General features: G+C 46.1%; 2 protein-coding genes across 4 annotated transcripts in view; both read left to right on the plus strand.

Annotated features, from left to right (window-relative positions):
* The window catches only part of ehmt1b (euchromatic histone-lysine N-methyltransferase 1b), a gene marked incomplete at its 5' end in the record, with an annotated part of 30,672 nt that extends 23,145 nt beyond the window's left edge, over positions 1–7,527 (plus strand). For all 3 annotated transcript variants that reach the window (XM_083670344.1, XM_083670342.1, XM_083670343.1), the window contains 10 exons: positions 1,968–2,072; positions 2,256–2,410; positions 2,710–2,949; positions 3,096–3,240; positions 3,401–3,478; positions 3,593–3,708; positions 3,809–3,895; positions 4,056–4,134; positions 4,772–4,947; positions 5,258–7,527. In XM_083670344.1, the coding sequence (XP_083526470.1) occupies positions 1,968–2,072; positions 2,256–2,410; positions 2,710–2,949; positions 3,096–3,240; positions 3,401–3,478; positions 3,593–3,708; positions 3,809–3,895; positions 4,056–4,134; positions 4,772–4,947; positions 5,258–5,441 (1,365 nt within the window). In that variant the 3' untranslated portion in view covers positions 5,442–7,527. The remainder of the gene's footprint in view (positions 1–1,967; positions 2,073–2,255; positions 2,411–2,709; positions 2,950–3,095; positions 3,241–3,400; positions 3,479–3,592; positions 3,709–3,808; positions 3,896–4,055; positions 4,135–4,771; positions 4,948–5,257) is intronic.
* A 4,498-nt stretch (positions 7,528–12,025) lies between these two features.
* Positions 12,026–22,872, plus strand: part of cacna1bb (calcium channel, voltage-dependent, N type, alpha 1B subunit, b) — a gene marked incomplete at its 5' end in the record, with an annotated part of 107,077 nt that continues 96,230 nt past the window's right edge. The window contains 3 exons of the mRNA XM_083669711.1: positions 12,026–12,333; positions 14,269–14,374; positions 17,841–17,980. Of these exons, the coding sequence (XP_083525837.1) occupies positions 12,026–12,333; positions 14,269–14,374; positions 17,841–17,980 (554 nt within the window). The remainder of the gene's footprint in view (positions 12,334–14,268; positions 14,375–17,840; positions 17,981–22,872) is intronic.

Consider the following 22,872-nt stretch of genomic DNA (forward strand, 5'->3'; position numbering starts at 1 on the left):
GGTTCGATTCCCGCTGGGACCATATATACTGAAAAATGTATGCACTCACTGCAATGTAAGTTGCTTTGGATAAAAGCGTCAGCTAAATGGCATATATTATTATTATAAAATGTGGAGAACAGTTTCCTTGGGTCAGAGACAGAGGATTGAATTTTGGAATGGTAGTAAGAAGCTTTAGCAGCTGATGCAGATGAGGTGTAGTTGAGGAGGAGAGAGAGAGATTTTAGGTCATCAAGGAGGCCGGTTTTTCTCCATTTCCTCTCAGCTGCCTGGAACCCTATTCTACAAGCTTGCATGGTTTCAGACAGCCAAGGAGTGCATGGAGGGGATTGTGCTGGCCTTGGGGTCAGTGGACAGAGAGTCGAAGGATGAGGAAAGAGTGGACAGGAGGGTGGAGGAGGCTGCATCAGTGGATAGAAGGAAGAAAGATTCAACAGAGGGTAGGTAGGATAAGAGAGGAAGAGAGAGCGTTGAGGGAGAGGGGACACAGGTTGCGACGAGAGGACACAGTGTGGGTAGAGACTGACTAGGAGGGGGTGGATTTGAGGTGAAGGGAGAATGATACAAAATGATGATCAGAACCTGGAAGAGGGGTAACAGTAAGGTTGGAGGTATGGGAGGATCTGTCGCAGAGGCTGTCGCTTTAGTCTAGAGAACAGGCTTCACCACTCAATCCAAATGTATTTAGTCCTAGTCCAAGGTGAGTAGGAGTTAAATACCTTGCAGAATAGTTTCAGGCCCTCCCACTGGAGATTTTCAGCAATTAGCTTTCAACAGAAACTATCTGTTTGAAGCCATGTCCCAGAGCTTCAGGCAGGATGGCCACAGCAAAACAGCAAAACTACCAACAACACACTGACTTTAAACAAGATTGAATTTACTTAGTCTAGAGAACAGGCTTTACCACTCAATCCAAATGTATTTAGTGTGGGGGAGCATCAGCTCCCCTGTTACCACTGAATAACCAGCATTCTCTCAGCATGCACTTTAGAGGTCTGACCCCATTGGTCCCCTGCTGTTTGAGAACTTCAATGTATGTGTTTGTGTAAAGCTACATTACCATAGAAAGTTGTTGTTGTCGTTGAGTATCTCTGGCTAGGGGTCTCAGCGGATGTCTCGCTTTGACTCTTAAATTGATCTGGACAAGGCATCAATGCTCGAGCGTTTAAAAAGGAAATGTGAAACGTCCTCTGTGTGCCGCCATCAAAGACCCTGTGATGCAGGAGTGCGCTCTGATATGTGGCTAATATGAGGCTTCAGAGTTTAGTGCCCGGGTGCGGCATTTGATGTGTCGCTGTTTGAAGTGGGTGACTTTGCTGCTGCTAGGCAGCTGGCAAGGCAGACATGATGTATGATGGTAGCCTTAACCTTGGAGGGTAACCCTGCCCCATGAGTTTGGTCCTTGAGCTATTGGAGAAAAATATCTCTGTCATCAGCATCCTATGATGCTCTCTACGACTTTGAAGCCTATTCCTTGAAATATCTTGTTTAAAATATTCAAATAACGGTACCTGACACAGTCAGCTTCTCTAAGGGAGTAGGCCTAGATCACGGGAAGGATGGTGTAGGGCTGTTTCACACTAAGGGTCCTATACCAATGGATCTGGCCTAACTTTGTTGAGACCACGCTTTCCTAATTGGGAAAGCCTGGGATATCCAGCAGAAAGGAGCTACAAAGGGGTGGAAACCTGTTTGAAATGAGTGACGCCTCGCAGCACATTAAACCAATCAAATACCTTGCTTGGGCGGAGCTCAAAAAATCTGAATTCAGTTGTTCCTGGTTGTTCAGGTTTTCTTCCATTTTCTTCAATGTTGCAAGCTAGCATTGGCAACAACTCTCTGCAAAATAGTCCTACACGGTCGGAAAAGATGGCGCACACATAACATAACATATGGCTATGCCAGACTAGATCTGACCATACCCTAGAGACCTGATTTTTCAGTCTGTAATGTCTGTCCCTCTCTAGGATGATGGTGGATGGACGGCCATGATCTGGGCGACCGAGTACAAGCACCTGGACCAGGTGAAGCTGCTGCTCTCCAAGGGAGCTGACATCAACATCAGGGACAAGGTCAGTAACCAGGGGCAACCAGGGTCATGACCTCAACCTGACAAGCCTTACCATGACATTGATTTGTGGTCCTGACTGTGTCTAGGTCTCATGCATTATGCCGACTGTTGGTGGTTGTGTGAATTGCTGACTATTGGTTGTTGCGTCTGTGGTATTCTGACTGTTGATTGATTGTTTGTTTAGGAGGAGAACATCTGCCTCCACTGGGCAGCGTTCTCTGGCAGCGTTGAGATCTCAGAGCTCCTCCTAGATGCCCGCTGTGACCTCCACGCTGTCAACATCCACGGAGACTCCCCTCTGCACATCGCCGCACGGGAGAACAGGCTTGAATGTGTCACGTGAGTGAGGTTTTCGAGGAGGAAACTGCTCAAGTGATTTGTTGATAGGAAAAAAAAGCACCCATGTACTTCTTTGAGCGTAGTCTTTGACCACAGTCTTATGGGTCTGTATAGTAATGAACATAAAACACAGGTTAGGGGTTTGGTGTACGTTGAAAGAGTTGTCAATGAAAAGAGGCTGAGTGGATTGAAGTGGGATGGTCAGTGGGAGTAGGCTTGGTGATGTCCAAGATGGGAGACCAGGCCAGTAAATGCATGTTTGGAGTGGTAGGGTTTAACGTTGGCCTCTGTCCTCTCAGGCTCTTCTTGTCTCGTGGGGCTGATGTCAACCTGAAGAACCGTGAGGGGGAGACGCCGCCAGACTGCTGTAGCCACAGTTCTAGGGTGTGGCTCACCCTGCAGGCTAACAGGAGAGTAAGGGAGGCCAGGAGCATTACTTCCATCCCGGGCAGCGCTTCCATCCTGGGCAGCTCTTCCATCCCGGACAGCGCTTCCATCCAGGGCAACACTCCCATCCAGGAGGAGAAGGTCCTTACCAGGTATATCTCTCTCCTCTCCTCTCTCTCTCTCTGCTCTCACACATCCCCTCTCTATCTCTCTATTCCTCTCTCTGATGTCCCCCTCTTCTTCGGGCTTTGCTTCAAGAGTAATAGCCCTCTGGTGACCAGTCCTTCTCCCTCCACAGAGACATAGCCCGGGGGTATGAGAAAGTCCCTGTATCTTGTGTCAACTCTGTGGACAGTGAGCCCTGTCCAGCCAATTACAAATACATCCCAGACAACTGTGTCACCTCCCCCATGAACATTGACAAGAACATCACTCACTTACAGGTGGGTGTTTCATATGTTGGGGAGGACTGTCACACAGTCGAGAATGAGCACACACACACACACACACACACACACACACACACACACACATGCTACAGTAGCATTACATGCAGGGTGAAATGGCCATCTCTCTCTTCCTCACTCTGTCTTTGGTCCACAGTACTGTGTGTGTAAAGACGACTGCTCATCAAGTACCTGCATGTGTGGCCAACTCAGTCTGCGCTGTTGGTATGACAAGGTACGGCTGAATACTTGACCAATGACATGCAAATGTATTATTTGTGAACTTAGTGGCTGGGTTAATCATTGAACAAGTTTCATATCATTTGTCATTTCTGTTGACTGTTCCTAGGAGGGTCGTCTGCTCCCGGAGTTCTGCCCTGACGAACCACCCCTCATATTTGAGTGTAACCACGCCTGCTCCTGCTGGAGAACCTGCAAGAACCGAGTGGTGCAGAACGGACTGAGGTACTAGACTAGACCGCTGTTTAGAACATGCGTGCAGGAAATACACCAGGAAAATACAAGGAACATAAACAGCTCAAATGATTGATTTTCTTTCTCTCAGGCTTCGGCTGCAGCTTTTCCGGACCAGTCGGAAGGGCTGGGGGGTCCGAACCCTACAGGACATTCCCAAGGGCACATTTGTGGTGGAGTGAGTATCAAACCTACAGTATATCTTATCAGGACACATAATGTGGTTTAGTGTATATCCTAAATAGGTTCTATATTCCTGCTAATGCCATCAGTGCATGATGGAGTTGCATTGCTAGTTGAGGTGTTGATGGGTGTCTGACCTCACTTCCTGTCCACAGGTATGTTGGTGAGATCATCTCTGATGCAGAGGCTGATGTCAGGGAAAATGACTCCTACCTTTTCAACCTGGACAGCAAGGTGGGTATCAGTTCAGGGTAGGGGGCACCTCCATGTTAACTATAACCAGAGCTTTGAAAATAATCATTAGTTCAACGTGAAGTTGTTAAATAAAACAAATCAAAATGCACAGTTTTGGCCCAGTATGGTTATTTTACATACAGTAGACTCCAAACATATTAAAGGGTGTTCAGTGCAGGGTTGGGTTGAATTCCTTTTCAATTCCATAAATTACGGTAGGTAATTGAATTCCAATTAGGTAATTGGTAGGTACATTTCAATAAAAGATAGATGATAGACAGGTTAGATGAATAGATGGATAGATAGTTTGATTGCGATATAGATGGATAGATAGTTTGGTTGCTATATAGGTGATAGATACTTGCACCACTGATGCTGTAGACGCATCTTCTGTGCAGGCAGGTTTCTATCTCTTTTCCAGTGATCAACAATTCCTTTTATTCCAACCTCTCTTGAGGCTCTTCCTGGTATGGCTTTTTTTAAAAGCACTCTGCTATTCTTTTGATAATTATAATTAATTGTTTAGATTCTGTTTGATATCTCTGCCCATGAAGAATTCCCCCTGCAGTACACACTGCTTTATTCATTATGATCCATTTTTTTTATTTTTTATTTTTTTTTATAAATGTTGTTGCAGGTGGGAGACGTGTACTGCATTGACGCCCGTTTCTATGGTAACATCAGCCGGTTCATCAACCACATGTGCGAACCGAACCTGTTCCCCTGTCGAGTGTTCACGTCACACCAGGACCTGCGCTTCCCACACATTGCCTTCTTTGCCTGTGAGAACATCAAGGCTGGGGAAGAGCTAGGGTAAGAGAGCTGGGACATACAGGACTGAGGACAAGGCCAACTGGACAAGGCCAACTTCTCAAGGAGAATACAGCGTCAACATTCTCTACCAGACATTGAATTATAGCATTGAATTACCTTTAGTCAAATGTATTGAATTAATAGTCTTGAGATTCAAACAGAATTAGGCCTAAATAAATGTTTACGGGCCATTAATCAATGGTATTTACAAGGAATGGAATGGCAAGCTTTTGATGATAATTTTGCGGAATCAAGACTAGGATTGACGATTGATCTAACTCTTTCCCTCCGTCACGCCATCCTCTCTCAGGTTCGACTACGGCGACCATTTCTGGGACATCAAAGGCAAGCTCTTCAGCTGCGAGTGTGGCTCTCCCGAGTGCAAACACTCAGCGGCAGCCATGGCCCTGGGCCAGGCCGACAGCACACCGGAGGACCAGCAGCAGCAGCCCAGCGCCCTGCCTGACACCAGCTCATCTTCCAGCCCCTCCTGAGCCCCCTCAACACCCCCAAACAGGACTACTTCTAGGCCAGCAGAGCCCCATATACACCCCCCCCCTCAACACCCCCAAACAGGACTACTTCTAGGCCAGCAGAGCCCCATATACACCCCCCCCCCCCCTCAACACCCCCAAACAGGACTACTTCTAGGCCAGCAGAGCCCCATATACACACCCCCCCCCCCCCGACACACACACACACGAACAAACTCCAGCTTTCATCCACAGGAACTGTGCGGTGTACCTCCCCACCCTTACCCGTTGCTTTGGCCACAGTGATGAACCATCACCCCCCGAGAGCCCCCAAGCCCGAGGAGCCCACTACAATCCACAGACCACCAGACCTACTAAAAATTCCACAAAAACCACCCCATTGCTTCATGTGTGATGCAGCTCTACTGTCTACTACTCCTCACCAGCACAAGCTCTAAACATCTGCTAAAACCCCCACCTCAGTGCAGGACACCTTGGACATGAAGCCTGTGGATCTCATAGATGTGTGTCTGAATGTGTCTGAATTTTGAAGCTATGTGACCAATTTCGAAGTTCTGCAGATATTATGCAGAGAAAAAAAAGACTATGTTGGTTACATTATGATTTCTAAAACCTGCCTCCTGCCTCACCTTGGACACTGGCATTCTGGGTAATGGTGTTTCCTGACCATTGGTCGGAATCAAGTGTGGACTACACACCAATGTATATCTAGATTCATGAAAAATACATTTTCACTATGCGAGAAGCATCTGTAGCATGAATGCCCTTCCCCTCTCACATGTCTTCATAGGAATAAGCAATGCCCATACATAGTATGTATCACAATGTATGTATTTACCTCATGTGCTCTCGTTTGACTGCTTGGGATACAGGGGGACATAAGTCACAATCATTTATGTTTTTTCTGGACCTTTTCTCTCAAGCATTTCTAACAGGGAAATATTGGCCGGTGTCAGAAATTCAATACCTATTATGACGAGTAGACTTTTGAATGATCACTTTATATTCAAATCATCAAATTTTAAATCAAGTTTTCTATTCACGGCCACAGCTAGTCAAGCGTATTGTATGCAGAACACCATCAGGTCATCGTTTTTTGGAAAGAGATTTTGACGATTTACTAATGCGAAGGAAGTAAATACCAATGGCAAGTCACTGAGGACACTGACCAATCACCTCAATGTTTTATGCCGAGAGGCGGAGTCAAGTAGACACTACAGCATAGAAGCTTCCAGTCTGTTTAAACCACACAGCAGTGGTAGATTCTAGAACGCAGTGGTAGATTCTACAACCCAATGGTCCTTTTATACTATTAACGACTTGCGTGCTGAACAGAGTATCTGCGTATATGAAGGAGAGTGTCGTGTTTAACGGCCCAGCTATAAGGGTCGTGATTGACGAGTCAGGTGCAGAGGAGGTGACGGTTCGTTTTTGAGCTGACTTTAGCATGCAAACGGTTGGGAGTCTTCTGATCTGTACAGTTATGCGCTTCTACAGCAAACCACCCGTGCAAAATGAATGCAGGTGGATCTGTTTTACTTTTTGGTTGAAAAGGCAGAATTTTAAGAGGATTTTTGAGGGTGACTCACTCTCTTTAACTAGTGAGTCATAAAAGCTGAATTTGCCACAGTTCTGGAGGGAGTAAGTGGGGTCGTACATTAATGGGGTGATAGAGCGAGAGAAGCAAGCCAATGGTGCTGACGACAAAGGTTTTTTTAATTATTATTTTTTATTTTTATTGTGTATTACTCACAAAGTGAATACGAGTTGTAAAAAGATGAAGAAGCAAGTTCTTTTTTTTTTTTTTTTTTTTACATTTACCTCCAGTTTTCTAACTGTAGCTACTGTAGTTAGCCTGTTTCAATTTTGTTCCATTACTTCACGTTAATGGAAACGTCCATGTTATTCCCATGTCTTTTTAAATGTGGTTAGTATGGTAGTGACTCTTGTGCAGATTTTCAAAAGTATGAATATAAAAAAAGGTTATAAAAAAAAAAGAATTTCTTTACTTTCTGTTACATATTTCTGGACCGTGAAACATCCATCTAATTGGTTGTATCTTTCTTTTTCAATAAATTTACTACTAATGGAAGTGGCTGCTTGTCTCATTTCTTATTTAACCATGCAAGAGAAACTTGCATTACCTGAAATGTTGGTTGGAAATGTCACCACTGTATTTTAATGAAAATCCATAATGTTTATTCTGAATTTGGTTTATTATTATTGTGCCGTGAGGTATTGAGTCCAAGGAGAGATTGTTTCTGTTTGCCTTATCTCCACGACCACAAACGCAGCACTAAAGCCACTTCAAACCCAGCCTCCAGCTGGTTTGGCCTTCTTTGAGCAGCAGGCAAGCTTGATTGACAGGCTCAGGGTCTGGCTGGCTCTGGAATACTGTTCCCACAGCTGTGGCACAACTACACTCTACGAGCCATTAAACAAGTCAGCTTTTTAAAGCCTTTCATTTGTTTACTGAGAGTTTGGTGGTGTAGAATATTATCGAGAGCTGTTAAAAAAAACGCTCATTCAAATGGATGATACCATGTAACTCAGATAGGGGGACTGGTTGTTTTATTAGACAGGGAAACTAGTGGATTAATAGCCTGATATCTCTGTATTCAGGGATGGTTAGGTCTTTAGGCTTACAATGACCTCTGAGGCTTGAACTCAGAATATCCCCAACAGAACCGAGGAGGAAAACATCAGGAAGCGTCTCTGATTGTGCATCAGCAGGCCTTTTAGGTCTTAAGAACTCAGACGATGATTGCTCCCTTCCTGATTACCGCAGAGAGGGAGAAAAAGCAGAGTTCATAATTGAATCAGAGAAATGTTCTCCTTGAGTACTGAAGACATTTGGGCTGATAACAAAGCTCTTAACTGGCAGGACAGGAAGCAGCCTTTCCGCATTCCATGGGGGCAAAACTTAAGAGTCACGTCTTTGTGCCACCGTAGAGTAGATCCTAGAAGCGGGCGTAGACGCAACTGAAGTGAAAATGTGCTTTGGTTAACAGGCTTGCTTTTTAGTAGGCATTTACTTTTGATTACAAACACTAAGTGGTAAGGGAGCAGTCATGAAGAGGACAGCCCCTACCTATTCCAGATGGGCGGAGAGGAGATCCACTGTGGTTTATGGTAGGTGTGCTGCAATTAGGACTCTTGTAGATACAAAGCTTCCCATATCAATGATGGGCCCTGCTCCTACTCTACAGGTTGCCATCCTCAATCCTTCATAACCTCACAACTACTGCTACATAACACTTGACATTGTATTACTATTGTTATTATCGCAACCATTAATGCTGCTACTGACACTACACCCTTATGCACTACTACTGTCACTGTTTTATTACTATTATATTATATTGTATTGTTAATTCGTTGACTGTTGTTGATCGAGGAGCAAGATCCCAAAGCATTTCACTATATCTATTAGCTGTATGCGATGAATGTGACAAATAAAATGTGATTTGATTTGAACACTGCTTTACTTACTTTTCATGCATCCCTCTATGCTTCTAATGCTTCTGATTACATTATTTTCAACACTTACTTTGCCTTATGCTTCACCATTCTTCTGGAACAAGGTTTGGTTTGAAGTCTTTTGTTCCAATGCAAAAGCACATTTAATTTTAAGATAATGTCTTTATGAAATGATTTGATACACAACAACCCATAATCAAAATAAGCAACTGTAACCTAATTTGGCAGTCCTATGCTATCTCATAGCTGCCCATCAAGTTGCATCCATCTTCATTAACCCTTAGCCTACTGAATAGAGCTGTACAGCTCTATTTTTTTTTTGTTCAGAGACAAGTTGACTTTCTGATATGCATAATGTATCCTGGCCTATGGGCTGTACAGTCCATTTATCATCCTGTTGTAGGCCTACCCCTCCCAATTGACTTTTCTACACAACAATTACGGTGAGTGATACAAGGATTTTGAAATCACAGAAAACTATGTGGTGAATATGTTTTCTTCTTTACCTTTGTGAACCCAATAAGCCATGCGCTCCACCACATTCAGCACGTGGAGGATGCTGACTTTAGGAGCGGAATATGGCACTTGGGCCCAGTCTCCCGAAAGTTTCGGTCGACGAAATGCGATTGTAAGCGAGACCTCGGGTGAAACGGACAGCTGTGTCGACGTTGAAACAGAGAGTACGATACCGTCACATGAGTATGACACCGTCGTTCAACTTGACAAGGCCACCGTTGCAGGGGAGAGTGGCGGCAAGAGAAGTATAATTCACACACACGAATCTCACACCATCTCGCCGTGGTCCAACAGGTGAGTTTGTCATTTTGGCATGGTCCATACATGGACTGGCCTAAATGGGAAATCATATGGTTTGATTTCATTATTGGAAATATTAATATTTTAAAGAACCACACTTGATTTAAATCATAGAATTGATCATTTTCATAAATCTGATATATATTTTTGCGGAACTGCAATACACGTAGACAGCCACCAGATGGATCAAAACATCACACAACTCAGTCACTTGAAAATACATCTTATCTATGCATTTCTCTGTGTATTACGCACGCACAGACAGCCTTTTCCACCAATGGCTCTCTATATCAATGTAATTGTATTTAATTTAATCTATTCGATTCATACATATTTCATACATATTTCAATATAGTGTTAGGCCTATGTCATACCCATTGTCAAGAGATGTTTAGGATTGAGCCAAAACCACCTGGATTAGGCTGCTGGAGTACTCGTGGATGGATTCCTTCGCCTCCACACACACAGTCACCACAGGCCACTCAGAGAGATAAGCTTCAGAGCCAGGAGGCATCCAAGCAGCTCAAATAGGGTTTCTCAGGGGGAGAGCGGACACCGATGGAGAAAGCCGCCCCGGGCCACTGCCATTCCACCCAGAGTCCCTAGTTATGAGGATTATTTCTGATAGGGAATATCTTCTGTCGTGCTGAATGGCGAGGGAGGCTTGTGTCCAATATGTTTAAGTTGATGCGAGGAATTAGATCAGTGACTAGTGTTACAGTAAATAGGCTGAATGCATGTGCTCTCTGCTGTGGTAATTGCGTTAGACGCAAGATGACAACGTCTGAACACAGGAGCCACTTTAATACAGCTCTATTCCCGAATGAAACCCATCATAGATGCATACGATCTATAGTTAGGGCTTTTTTCAAACCACATACTGTATCCTACTTCCTTGTGATTTAAATCAAATTCGCACTGTAATTGAAAGGCTGTACTAATCTAATAATAGCCGAAGAGCGGTTTTCGTATGAGCTCTGTTATTTCAGTTTATCTGCACACCACAACCAATTATAGCCTGAAACAAACATTTGGACTGTCTTGCATACAACCTTTGGCTGTCCATGGCCGCTGTGGCCAATAGATATGTAAGCTATAGATCTTATTATTACACAATGCTCTAATCAGTGTGTCAGTCTCAATATTGGTAACAAAGGACTCCAATATTTGCAGGTGACTATGTGGATATTAGTATGGAACTATGGATGACGTTAATCTAACATTGACAATGACAAATGACAGGTGTAGGATATTCGTCATGAATCTCGTAGCCTCTATGGTTGCCAAGGACAAAACTGACCATTGTCATCAAAGACAATCGTTTTTTTTCTGCATCAAAGATGACAAGCGATTTTGAAAGCCATATAATGTTATAGGCTACACAACATTAAATCACGTTTTTATTATCTAAGTGGTCGCCTGGCACAGATGTGACAAAGGAGGAATTTACTTCGTCCATTGTCTCCAATTTCTCTTAGGGCTACTTAGATCATATTATAATGTTCCCCATTGGATGGCAATGTTGAATTGAAGATTTGGGTGTGAGTCTTTAGACAGTTGTTAAAAGAGGTCTCTCACTTATATTCATAGCGGCCGGTGTAGCGCTCATTATCAGATCGAGTTGCCCATAGGCTAATTTTGGTCACATGCGCCGATTCTTAGGGACCAGAGTGTACTGAATTGGTTACATTGTGTACACAGCGCGCGATCAAGTGGGAACCGGGAGGAAACAATCCCGGACCGGTTTGTTGTGTTTATTATTGCTGTCGAAAATTGAAACTGACAGTCGAAACAAAATAGGTTGTCTGTCTTTTTTTCCATTTGGAGACGCAACATGGTCTTTTCGGAGGTCTTTCAACTGGTGTTTCAACGCTGACAAGATGTTGTCAATACGGGAAAGGGACGCGTCACGCGAATGTGTGTCCTTTCGATAATTTTTTTTCATTTTCTGCATGATCAGATTACGTGGAAGCGCCTGATATGGATGTAATATGTGGAATGAATTGGAAAATGTATCATTTGATAGGGTGAAGTGCAACGCGCACACATTTCGTTTGAATGCAAACTTTCTTTTTTATTTTTCCAATTTTTGGGAGGATAGAGTGAATGGAAAGGACAAAAAAGAAAGGATTTATCCAAAGAGAACCTTTTTTTCTCCTAACACAACCCATTTATACACACTGATGCAAACCTGTGGTCTGGCTAAGTGTGTTTGTTGTGATGCTTCTCCCTTCCATTTCCACTGACACCAGTTTGGATTTTCCTTGTTGGATCTGTGCGTTTCCAGAATGGCTCGCTTCTCAGAAGATCTACCCACCCGCTATGGAGGAGCAGGAGGAGCAGGTGGAGGGGGCAGAGGTCCGCCGGGCTCTGGCAGAGGGGGAGCCCGGGCGGGCGGTCCCCCAGCCGGCCAGAGGATGTACAAGCAGTCGATGGCTCAAAGAGCCAGGACAATGGCTATATACAACCCCAACCCTGTCAAACAGAACTGCTTGACTCTCAACCGGTCCTTGTTCATCTTTCGAGAGGACAATCTTATTAGGAAGTATGCAAAGCGAATAACCGAATGGCCATATCCTTCCAGTCAAAACCAAGGGTAAAAATGGGGTGGTATCACATTTGTGTTTGTATAACCCATCTGTCCTTGTTTGGTAAACACACACTGATGTATGTCATTCAGAATCATGACACATGATTTGGCCCTAAATATAGCCGAGCTTGTTTGTTAGGCATATTTACACATTTACGCATTATTGCTGATAATCTAACCAATACATTTCTGCTTTTATTTAGAATGACAAAACGTGTATGTCCTTTTCACCATTTGTCACCACATTTAATTGGTATTGTAAGCTCCTCCATGAAAGCTCATGTAATGGTCATTTGACATTTAACTCAAATAAGTCGGTTATTCTAATTATGCCTTTTCTAGTGTTATCACCTTCTTCTTAGCGCATTAATAACATTAATAACACCTGGTGCACCTGTCGCTCTGCGTCCTGGTTAATTAGGCATAAACATGAATCTTCCTCCACGCAACTAGTAGGCTTAGAACACAGTGAAATGACTTGGCAATATGTCCTACTCAGTTGGTGTAAACATCTACCCAGGCGCACGACGGTCTGTCCTCACACAATGCATTTATGGTTGGAATCAGCAATTGCCAACCTGTCAGCTGTATCCTACTGCCTGCTAACAACTCATGCAATTCTCACTTCCCATTGAAAGTGCGAGATTTATCCACACAATGTGTAGCCTGCACTTGCAAGCTCATCGCGAAGTAGCCTAGTCATAGGCCTATATGTGAATTTGTGTCTGTGTGTAACCAAGACTGGCTAGATATGCGTAAAAAAGAACTATTTAACACTCCTTTCCATATATTCCGTCTCGCTTAACCGTTGTTGCTTTGTGTGATATCGTTTTTTTTTTTTTTTTCCTGAAACTGTTGCTGTTGCCTGGCTTTTCCGTTTCCATGGTAAGGCTGAGTGATTCGGTGTGTTGGAGAGAGGAGACTGCTGCTGACTCCGAGGTTGCGAAACGCCTCTTCTCGGTTGGGAGCCGCTCGAGCCCTCTCCACGGTCCTGAACTCGCCCACGCGCACCCCGCCACGCCACCGTCAACCGTAAACGGCGCGGGCTGGAGGGCCGGAGGGCGCGTGACAACCGCGACCAGACAGCTGGATCTTCCGTGTGGGCGTCAGTGAGAACAGCACTCTGCGAGATTCAATCTAATAACAACGGTTATCCATTTATCTGTAGCCTCGATAGAAGCGGCAAGTCGAGGGATAAAGACGGCCATGTACAATACGTTCTGGCCAGACAAATTCGCTTTACCATATAGAAGTAGGATTTTTCCTTTTTATTTCACGTATTTGTCGACTCATTTGAGTTGCGTTTCAAACGCCTATTGCCTATTGCCCAAAGTGCGGTTTGAGGCCCACTGGCTGGTCTTTGGCCGCAATTCTCAAGCCCAAACCCGCGGGGAATGACCCCGGTAAAATGAATTGAAGGATGAAGAAACCACTGAAAACGGGTTGAAATGGTCACCCCACTGTAGGAGACCAGTGGTGGAGTGTGTGAAATAGCGAGTCAACATTTCTGACCTGGTTTGGGCTAGTCTAGTATACACAACTCAGGCCGACATAATGCTTTTTCCTCACGTGTCGTTGCTTGTCGTTCTCCCCTCCCTTTCGTAATTGTCATTGATTGCTAGAATTATATGAGCTCAATTTGTCAATGATTTCCGAGCTTAAATCTTTCCCGTGCTCAGCTCATCCGAATACATTGGTCTGTGCCACACTGGTGGTCGCAGGTGGCACCGTTTATTCATGCTCATTGTACACACCTAAACCCTATTGTCGATGTTGTAAATTGTTTTCATTAACCTGTCTTTGTTCAGTACATACCTTTCATGTTTTCATTTATTCATCATTATCTATTCACCCATACTGAGCCAAATTACTTGTGAGTCAGTGTTGTTTTATTGCATATGCAATTCTCTACAAAGCGCTTGTGTTCCTTAACCTACACACTCCATTTGAGTACCTGATCCTGGCCACCATCATCGCCAACTGCATCGTCCTGGCCCTGGAACAGCACCTGCCTGCCAGTGACAAGACCCCCATGTCAGAACGCCTGGTAAGTGTCCCAACACTTTTCTCTTTGGAAGATAACTTATTTTTCCCCCATCACACTTGCACTATGTCTCTCTTGACTGACGTTCTGCATTGGCTTATATTAGTTTGAGAGAGAGAGAGAGAGAGAGAGAGAGAGACAGCGAGAGACAGAGAGAGAGGGATCATCCTCTGTAGGCATACTAAACAGAGCACATTGCTCATTTAGAGCCTTCGAGGAGGAGAGCTCAGTGATGAGGGAGGCCACTCAGCTTGAACCTCCTCCCCCCAGACAGAGGGGCCTGAACCCCCGACACCCAGCCTCCTCCCCCCAGACAGAGGGGCCTGAACCCCCGACACCCAGCCTCCTCCCCCCCAGACAGAGGGGCCTGAACCCCCGACACCCAGCCTCCTCCCCCCCAGACAGAGGGGCCTGAACCCCCGACACCCAGCGTCCTCCCCCCAGACAGAGGGGCCTGAACCCCTGACACCCAGCAGGGCCGCTGGGACACCCACCTTCCGGTCGATGCGAGAACAACGCCCCTCCCTCATTACTGCCTGGGAGCATGGTGACTTGTGTGTTTGACTGTGTGTGTGTGTGTGTGTGTGTGGGTGTGTGCGTGTGCGTGTGCGCGTGCGCGGGTGTGTATGTGTGTCCTTCTCTTTCTCTCTTCCTATGCTCTCATTCTGTAAGTCAGATGAGACTCACACTGCACTAGCTTTGATCCCCTCCCCCCCGTCCCCTCCGTCCCCCCGTCCCCCCATCCACCCTGTTCCCCGTCCCCCGCCAGCTCACACACGTAGCTTAACCCGCCGTTTGAACTCCATCAGTCGAGTTGAGTCGAACCGCCGTTTATGCGATGCTCCTCTCTTTCTCTCTCTCTCCCTCTCTCTCTCTCTCTCTCTCTCTCTCTCTCTCTCTCTCTCTCTCTCTCTCTCTTACGATGTGAAAGTGAGGCAGAGAGGCTGCCTCCTCTGCAGGAGCCATGGGAAGAACGGGGCTGGTTCTTTTATTGTGCCGTGTCTTCAATCAGGCCTCGCAAGGAAATAAGAACATTACGCTGTTCAGCACTTTGCACAGCTGAGGTCTTGAGGGTGTTGTGACTCTGGAGAGTCGGTCCCGGAATAGGAGAGGAGAGGAGAGGAGAGGAGAGGAGAGGAGAGGAGAGGAGAGGAGAGGAGAAGCATAAAAAGCCGTTACAACAGGGTTTGGCGTGATGAGGTCAATGAGTCCCCCTCACATGAAGCCACCTGCTCCTGTTCGTAATTATCTCCGTAATTGTGATGCAACATCAGCAGACGCAAAGTGGCACAAGAAAACAAAAGGTGCTCCTCGACACCTGAGGAACTGATTAGTGTTGGAGAGAGAGAGAGAGAGAGAGAGAGAGAGAGAGAGAGAGGGAGAAAAAAAAGAAAAAAAAAAGCCTCAAGATTTCTCACCCCCCCTTACCTCCCCCACAAGAATGTAATACAAGCACATCCGTTTTAATTAGCAAAGGAATCAGCTGCGTGTGATCCGGCGTGAATAGAACGAGGTGGTAAGTGGAACCGATGATAGAACCTTGTCAACAAGGTTGTCTGTCAGATAGATCTATCGCAGGTCTTTAGCCGTGGCGGGCCTCCCTGGTGGTCTCCACCACCCGCGCCCTCCAAAGCCCTGTAGATGCAGCATTTATAGTTCCTGAGCATGTCAGATCTATACATTATAGATGTGAACAAACCACAGGCCTATACAACATTATTAATTTATTCATTGCCCCCCCCAACCCCCCCCACCCCCCCTCCAGCCCAGTCATTATGTAAGATTTTGTCTCCTGTCTTTTTATAGCAGACAGAGATACATAGGTCTGAATGGTTCCCAGGAGTATCATTCCATGAGAGATGTGCACTGTGAGTGCTTCAGCTTTGTGTGGTCCTGCTAGTCAGCCAGGGGGGAGGCCTCTCTACGCCTAACAAACCCAACCGTTTCTTTTCATACCGTTTCCTATACACACAGTGCTTAAAGTAGCTCTCATCAAACGTATCTATGATTGCCTTGTCAGTTGTTGTTGTTCAATCTCTCCTGGGGAAAAAAGGTCACCTATCCCCTCGGCGCCGTTCTCAAGCCTGTCAAACTTTGTGGCTGGGGGGCTGGGTGGGTTGCGGTTGTGGTCGTGGAACTGTGGAAAGGGAGAGAGATAGAGGAGGAGGGGGGTTGAGGGTTGTGGTGGTGGTCGCGGAACTGTGAAGAGATACAGAGAGACAGACAGAGAGAGAGAGAGGGAGAGAGAGGGAGTAGGTAGGTTATTGTAAGGCGTGTGAAAGAGAGATAGAGAGAGGGGGAGGGCAGAGAAAGAGAGAGAGAGAGAGAGAGAGAGAGAGAAATGGAGGTTAGTGCAAGGCATGAGAGAGAGAGAGAGAGAGAGAGAGAGAGAGAGAGAGAGAGAGAGAGAGAGGGATGGAGAGGGGGTAGGTAGGTTAATGTAAGGCGTGTGAAAGAGAGAGAGAGAGAGGGGGGAGGGCAGAGAAAGAGATAGAGTTAGAGAGAGAGATGGAGTTTAGTGCAAGGCGTGAGAGAGAGAGAGAGAGAGAGGGATGAAGTTAGTGTAAGGCATCAGAGATAGAGAGAGAGAGAGAAAGAGAGGGAGAGAGAGGGATGGAGGTTAGTGTAAGGCGTCAGAGAGAAAGAGAGAGAGAGAGAGAGAGAGAGAGGGGTGGAGGTTAGTGTAAGGCGTCAGAGAGAGAGAGAGAGAGAGAGAGAGAGAGAGAGAGAGAGAGAGAGGGGTGGAGGTTAGTGTAAGGCGTGAGAGAAAGAGAGAGAGAGAGAGAGAGAGAGAGGGGTGGAGGTTAGTGTAAGGCGTGATATACTCGCTGCTAGTGCCTGTGTATTGCCTCAGGCCCTCACTGACATTAATGGAAGGAAGGAGTGAAAAAGTGTCATGTCATACATGCCTGTTCTAACAGTGCCTTGTCCAAGAGCAAGGGTCATCATCACTGAGAATGGCTTTTTCATCAGAAGTGTCATCAGACTCTTGAGATTTGTAATGAATTAATTGTTGAATTAAATGTTTTCTCCACTCTCAATACATTTGGCAGAAAGTGTATTGCCATGGCCTTTTGTAGACCTGCTGTAGGGTGTACATTTATATTAATACAGAATGTACCTCCTATAAACATTAGAAATATGTTTTTGTTGTTCTCTATAGGATGGCAGGTTTATCGGAGGACATTTTCTATCGTACACAATTGATGATATGTCATGTTAGGAGTCAAACTGGCCGTTTGAAAAGGGTGTTCAAGATTAAGATTATTTCCACCCTCTTTCATCCTCCTCTTTTCATCCTCCGTTCCTCGACCCACTCTCGCTGCATTGGCTACCAAAGTGAAAGGAACCATCTCCCCCTTTCTCTCTTTCATCCCTCCCCCTCTCTCCCTTCTTTCATGCTTCATTAAACTCTCTCTTACTTCTAACAAAAACGTCTCTCCCAACCCCCCCCCCCCTCTCTCTGCAGGACGACACAGAGCCCTACTTTATTGGAATATTCTGTTTCGAGGCCGGCATTAAGATCATCGCCCTGGGCTTCGCGTTTCACAAAGGCTCCTACCTCCGAAACGGCTGGAACGTAATGGACTTCGTGGTCGTCCTCACTGGGTGAGTCTCTCGCCTGCCGGGTGTGTGTCCGACATTGATGGGACTTGTGTATGGGAGAAAGACGACAGATTTACTTGTGTGTATATGCTTGTGTGTGTGTGTGTGTGTGTGTGTGTTTTATGAGTGTGTATTGGAATCGCCCTGATTTCTGCAGCCAAAGTGCAACTGCCCCCAAGCGGCCTGGTCCGTTATGTAATGAGTAACACAAACCTACATAAGGTTGCAAAGCAACCCAGAGCCAAATCTTAGACACGGTTTGTTTATGTTTTGGTTTATTTCTTTTTTGTGTCTGACATTTTTAGAACGCATGTTCATATTTTTATTATGCAACGGCTTCTTATTGTTGCTTGATATTGAATATTAAGTGTGTTTCTTTGGTCATACACTTAACATTTTGAATACCTGCCTTACCCCTTAGGGTTAGGGTTAGGGTTAGGGTTATGCCCCGAGGTACTAGCCTACGTAGGCCACAGGTCAACAAGAGAAGAGCTTCAGTGCCACAGCAGAACTTCTTACCGGGTCATTGTATCACAAAGTTTCTGATGGATGAGTCAGAGTGCCATAAGTTCAGCCAGGGTTGGGTGTCTGTGAGACAGGGGGACGGCCTGCCCTTTTAGAGGCTAGGAGCAGCTTTTAGTCCTGTCTGCCTGGGCTGAGAGTCTTCCTGGCTGGCAGGGTGACTAGCAGACCGACGGGCCGCTGGAGAGCCCTAATGGCGCTGCCTCTGTGATTGTACCCTGTCAGGGGGTGAATGGGGAAGGCTGGAGATAGGGAGCAGCGGTTAGGGACCAGCACTCGTAATCACTCCTGAGAAGTAGAGGACTTTTAACTGGAGCTGGTGTCAGTGCCTTTACCAAGACAGCCAATCTGACAGCTAATGTAGCAGTAAATGTATGATAATGTGGTGACATGCTGATCTTCGAGCATAGCTGTAGACATCTGCATATAAAGACCAAAGCACTCCAGCTCGGCTCTGCGCTAAAGTCATGTCTTCTCAAGGTGTAGCAAGCCACTGCTATAGCACTGGAGGGTCATTTTTTTTTTTTTAATGATTTCTCTCTGTTGCTCTTATCGGTGATAAACTGTACCTTTGCTTCGTTAAATTTATGAGCGGCCTGATATTGTGCCGACCTGGTGTTATAAGGAGTCTGGATTGGATTTATGGTGTAAATAATGGCCATTCCGGAAAGTCAATAAACAAATAAATCAAGCTGGATATTGGAGCAGGGCAGGAATGGAGATTGAGATGGGGAGTGGTGGAGGTAGGGATAGGGAGAGAGAGGGAGGGAGGGAGAGAGAGGGAGGGAGGGAGAGAGAGGGAGGTAGGGAGAGAGGAAGGAGAGAGAGCGCACGCACCCACACACGCACGCACCCACACACGCACGCACACACACGCACACACACACACACACACACACACACACACACACACACACACACACACACACACACACACACACACACACCTCTTGCAGTTACATCACCTGCATCATTAGTACCTCTATTTTTATTTTAAAGCCTGTGTTCAAGAAGAAAACCTTTCAACCGAGGCGGCCCCTACAGCACGTTTCTCTTAAATTAGGATTTATTCCCTGATGGTGTTCAGAGGCAGGTAGAGAGAGAGAGAGAGAGAGAGAGAGAGAGAGAGAGAGAGAGAGAGAGAGAGAGAGAGAGAGAGAGAGAGAGAGCAGAGCACAGAGGAGAGGAGAGGAGAGGAGAAGGGAGGAGGAGAGAGTAGAGCAGAGGAGAGGAGTGTTGGGCTGAATGATAATGGGATCTAGACAGGGAGCCCTAAGGCTGAACCCTGGGGAGGAGTTGGTTTGGGGCACGCAGAGCAGAGCCGCCGTTGTTACCCTCAAGCCCTGATGTGAGGCAGTTGGGAGGGGTTACATGTTGGATCTGAGGAGGGTGAGCTGATCTCTGGGGAGGAGGGGGGGGTTACGGTACTCTTTTTTTAACCTGCTGTTTATGCTTATGAAATAAATTATGTAATATATGACGTTGCATTGATTAGATATTCTGTTTGGTTCTTTGTCAAGTCCATAGCGTTCCCATTGATGTGCTGGGTATACGGTACTGAAACAATCAGACACGGCTGGTTTCAGTCACTCTATTCCATTATAATATCGATTATACTTTTTGTCATTTCTGTTTTTACAACTGTATTTTCCTGCACTGTGGCAGAAATGTCACCCAACCCCCACACACACGGCTGTAACCTTGGGCTCACTCTGTCAATACAGCCTTCTGCTCTTAATGAAACGGTCTAAATGATTGTGTTCCTTGGGGCAGTGGCAGACCTTTATTCTGTCATGGTCAGGCATTAGCAGCTGCTAATACGAGAATAAATCTGTCTTGGGTACCAAAGGCCTAATCAATAGAGCACCGAGCTCAGGAACACAGAGAACTGACCAGAGCAGTCCACCACATTCTGACTCTCAACTGTCACTCTTAACTGTCCCTGTGACAAGATGAGGAATAGCATGGAGGAGCCTTTTCTTGTTCTAAACCAGTGGTACGTTTACTCCTGTCAAAACTAGTGTTCCTTTTCTATCACACTCAACAACCAGGCTTCTGGGAGTAGCCAAACGAAACACAGAATGTATTTTTCTTTTTAAACGGACCCAGCTGCATACAAATTCGTGGGAGCGGATTGAATAACCTCTTTCTTACTCTCAAATTTGGGTTGAGTTTTGAGTCAAACAGGCCTCAATGTTTCCATGAGGTTCAGAAGGTTTGTTACTGTAAGTGATAACTGAGAGAGCAGTGCTGTTGCGTCCCTCTGAGGAGCTGCAGGGCTGAGCAGGACTGTGCTCCGCTGTGCCCCTGTGGTTAGAGAGGCCGCCCCCCCCGGTTCATCGTCTCAGACAGGGATCGCTGTTATCGATCAATGCCTCATTTGGCCAGCCCTTACAAACACGATGGAACAGCCCTTACAAACACTATGGAAACCACAATCAACCTCCCACCCCCCCTCCCCGCCCCCTGTTAGATCTTAACTCTTAGCTAACTGTTACTTCACAGTGACTTGGCACATAGAAAACAAAGACAGGTTTGTTTGTTGTTTGTTTTTTGAGTGGTGTTCTTGTGTGCTTGATATTCCGAGTCAGAACCCTGTAAGTGATATTACGATGAATAAGAGACGGTGCTTGTGTTGACTTCAAAGTACTGGGCGGATTCGACGCCGGGTCCTTTCATGTGCCTTTCATGTGATATGGCCAACAAAAGTGGGTTTTGAAAGTGGCTTCAGAGAGGAGCGAGGTAGGGTCACTCCTGCCCACGTCTGCTCTCAACGCCATTCATAAACGGTGCCTTTGAGCGTCTGCCAAAACACTGCTGTCTGCTCATGTAACGGCGCTGTGTGTGTGTGTGTGTTCATGTAATGACGCTCTGTGTGTGTGTGTGTGTGTGTGTGTGTGTGTGTGTGTGTGTGTGTGTGTGTGTGTGTGTGTGCGCGCGCTCATGTAACGGCGCTGTGTGTGTGTGTGTGTGTGTGTGAGTGTATGCGTGCATGCATGTGTGTCTATGCGTGTCTCTACGTATACAGTATGCGTGTGTGTGTGTGTACTGTGTGTGTTTCCTTCCTACTGTACTGTTGCCAGACCTCGGGGTCCTTCTGAATAAGACATGACTGTGTGAACGCGACCATATGCTCTCATTTGGAATGGGCGTGCTGCCCTGTCACTGCCTGATGGAAAGTGACGGTGAGGTATCAGAGTCTCTGTGTCATCCTGTCTGCTGTCCCTCCCAGCCCCCCCCCCCTCCCCCCCCTCCCTTGGGGGCATTAGAAACCCATTTGAAATGCACAGATAGGAGGTTTGTTCCAGCCCCCTCTGGCTCCCAGGGGGGGATCTTTACCTGAACGGTGTGTGTGTGTGTGTCCCTCTCTCTGTCCCCCCCTCCGGCTGTGTGGCCACATGTCTCAATGGATATACTCTCTAGTCCACTCTGTCTCTCTCTCTCTCTCTCTCTCTCTCTCTCTCTCTCTCTTATACAGTATGAAGTATAATACAAGTATAATACTATAATAAGTATAATACAAAAGATAATACCTTTTGAGGTTGTATGTAAGTACAGTAATGGCAGGGATCATTTCCTCCAGCAGTGTAGTGTGACTCAGGCCTTCCGGAGTAAGGAGCCCTTTTCACCATTCGAGGAAATGTTCTAAAAAACTAATGTAACATTATCCTTTGATGCTGTACGCTTCTAAATGTGAACTTCTAAAGGGATTGTGTTGCTAATGTTGTTTAAAGTTCCTTCTAGTTGTTGTTTTTTTTGCTTGCTATTTTAGGGTGCAAACAGCTTAGTGTTTTGAATGCATCAAACCAAGTCCTGTATAGCTTATGTTCCCAGGCTATATAGTCTCCTATCTTGGTATCCATAAGACAATAACAACTTTATAGAACTCTCCCTTTAAAGCTTTAACCCCCCCCCCCCACACACACACACACACACACACACACTCTCTCTACAGTATTATCCTATTTCTACCTTCAAACACAGAGGGAGGACATCACCTGTCAATCAACCTCAAATAAAACACAAGCTCTTATTCCCAACCGAGAACTAGGTTCTCCAGGTTCTCTCCCGTGCCCTTTTCCATGTTATCGATTTCTTCTGCTGTATCTGTTGTACGGATGGACGTGCTCACTGGCCTGAGCCGGCGGCCTAGGTGGGCTGGGTGGGCATGCGAGGCTGTGCTCTGTGGGTGGGTGGGTGGTTGGGTGTCTCTCATGCCTGTCTGCCCTGCCCTGGTACAGGCTGTCCGGGGTGACTCCCACCACCCAGCGTACTCCTCCTGGGAGCGGTGGTGCGGAACGCCGCTGCCCACATTGTAGTGGGTTGATACCAGCCCCTCTCTCCCTGTCCACTGGTCTGGCTCTGCTGCGCTC

Source organism: Argentina silus (assembly GCF_951799395.1).
Source record: "Argentina silus genome assembly, chromosome: 5".
Lineage (NCBI taxonomy): Eukaryota > Metazoa > Chordata > Actinopteri > Argentiniformes > Argentinidae > Argentina > Argentina silus.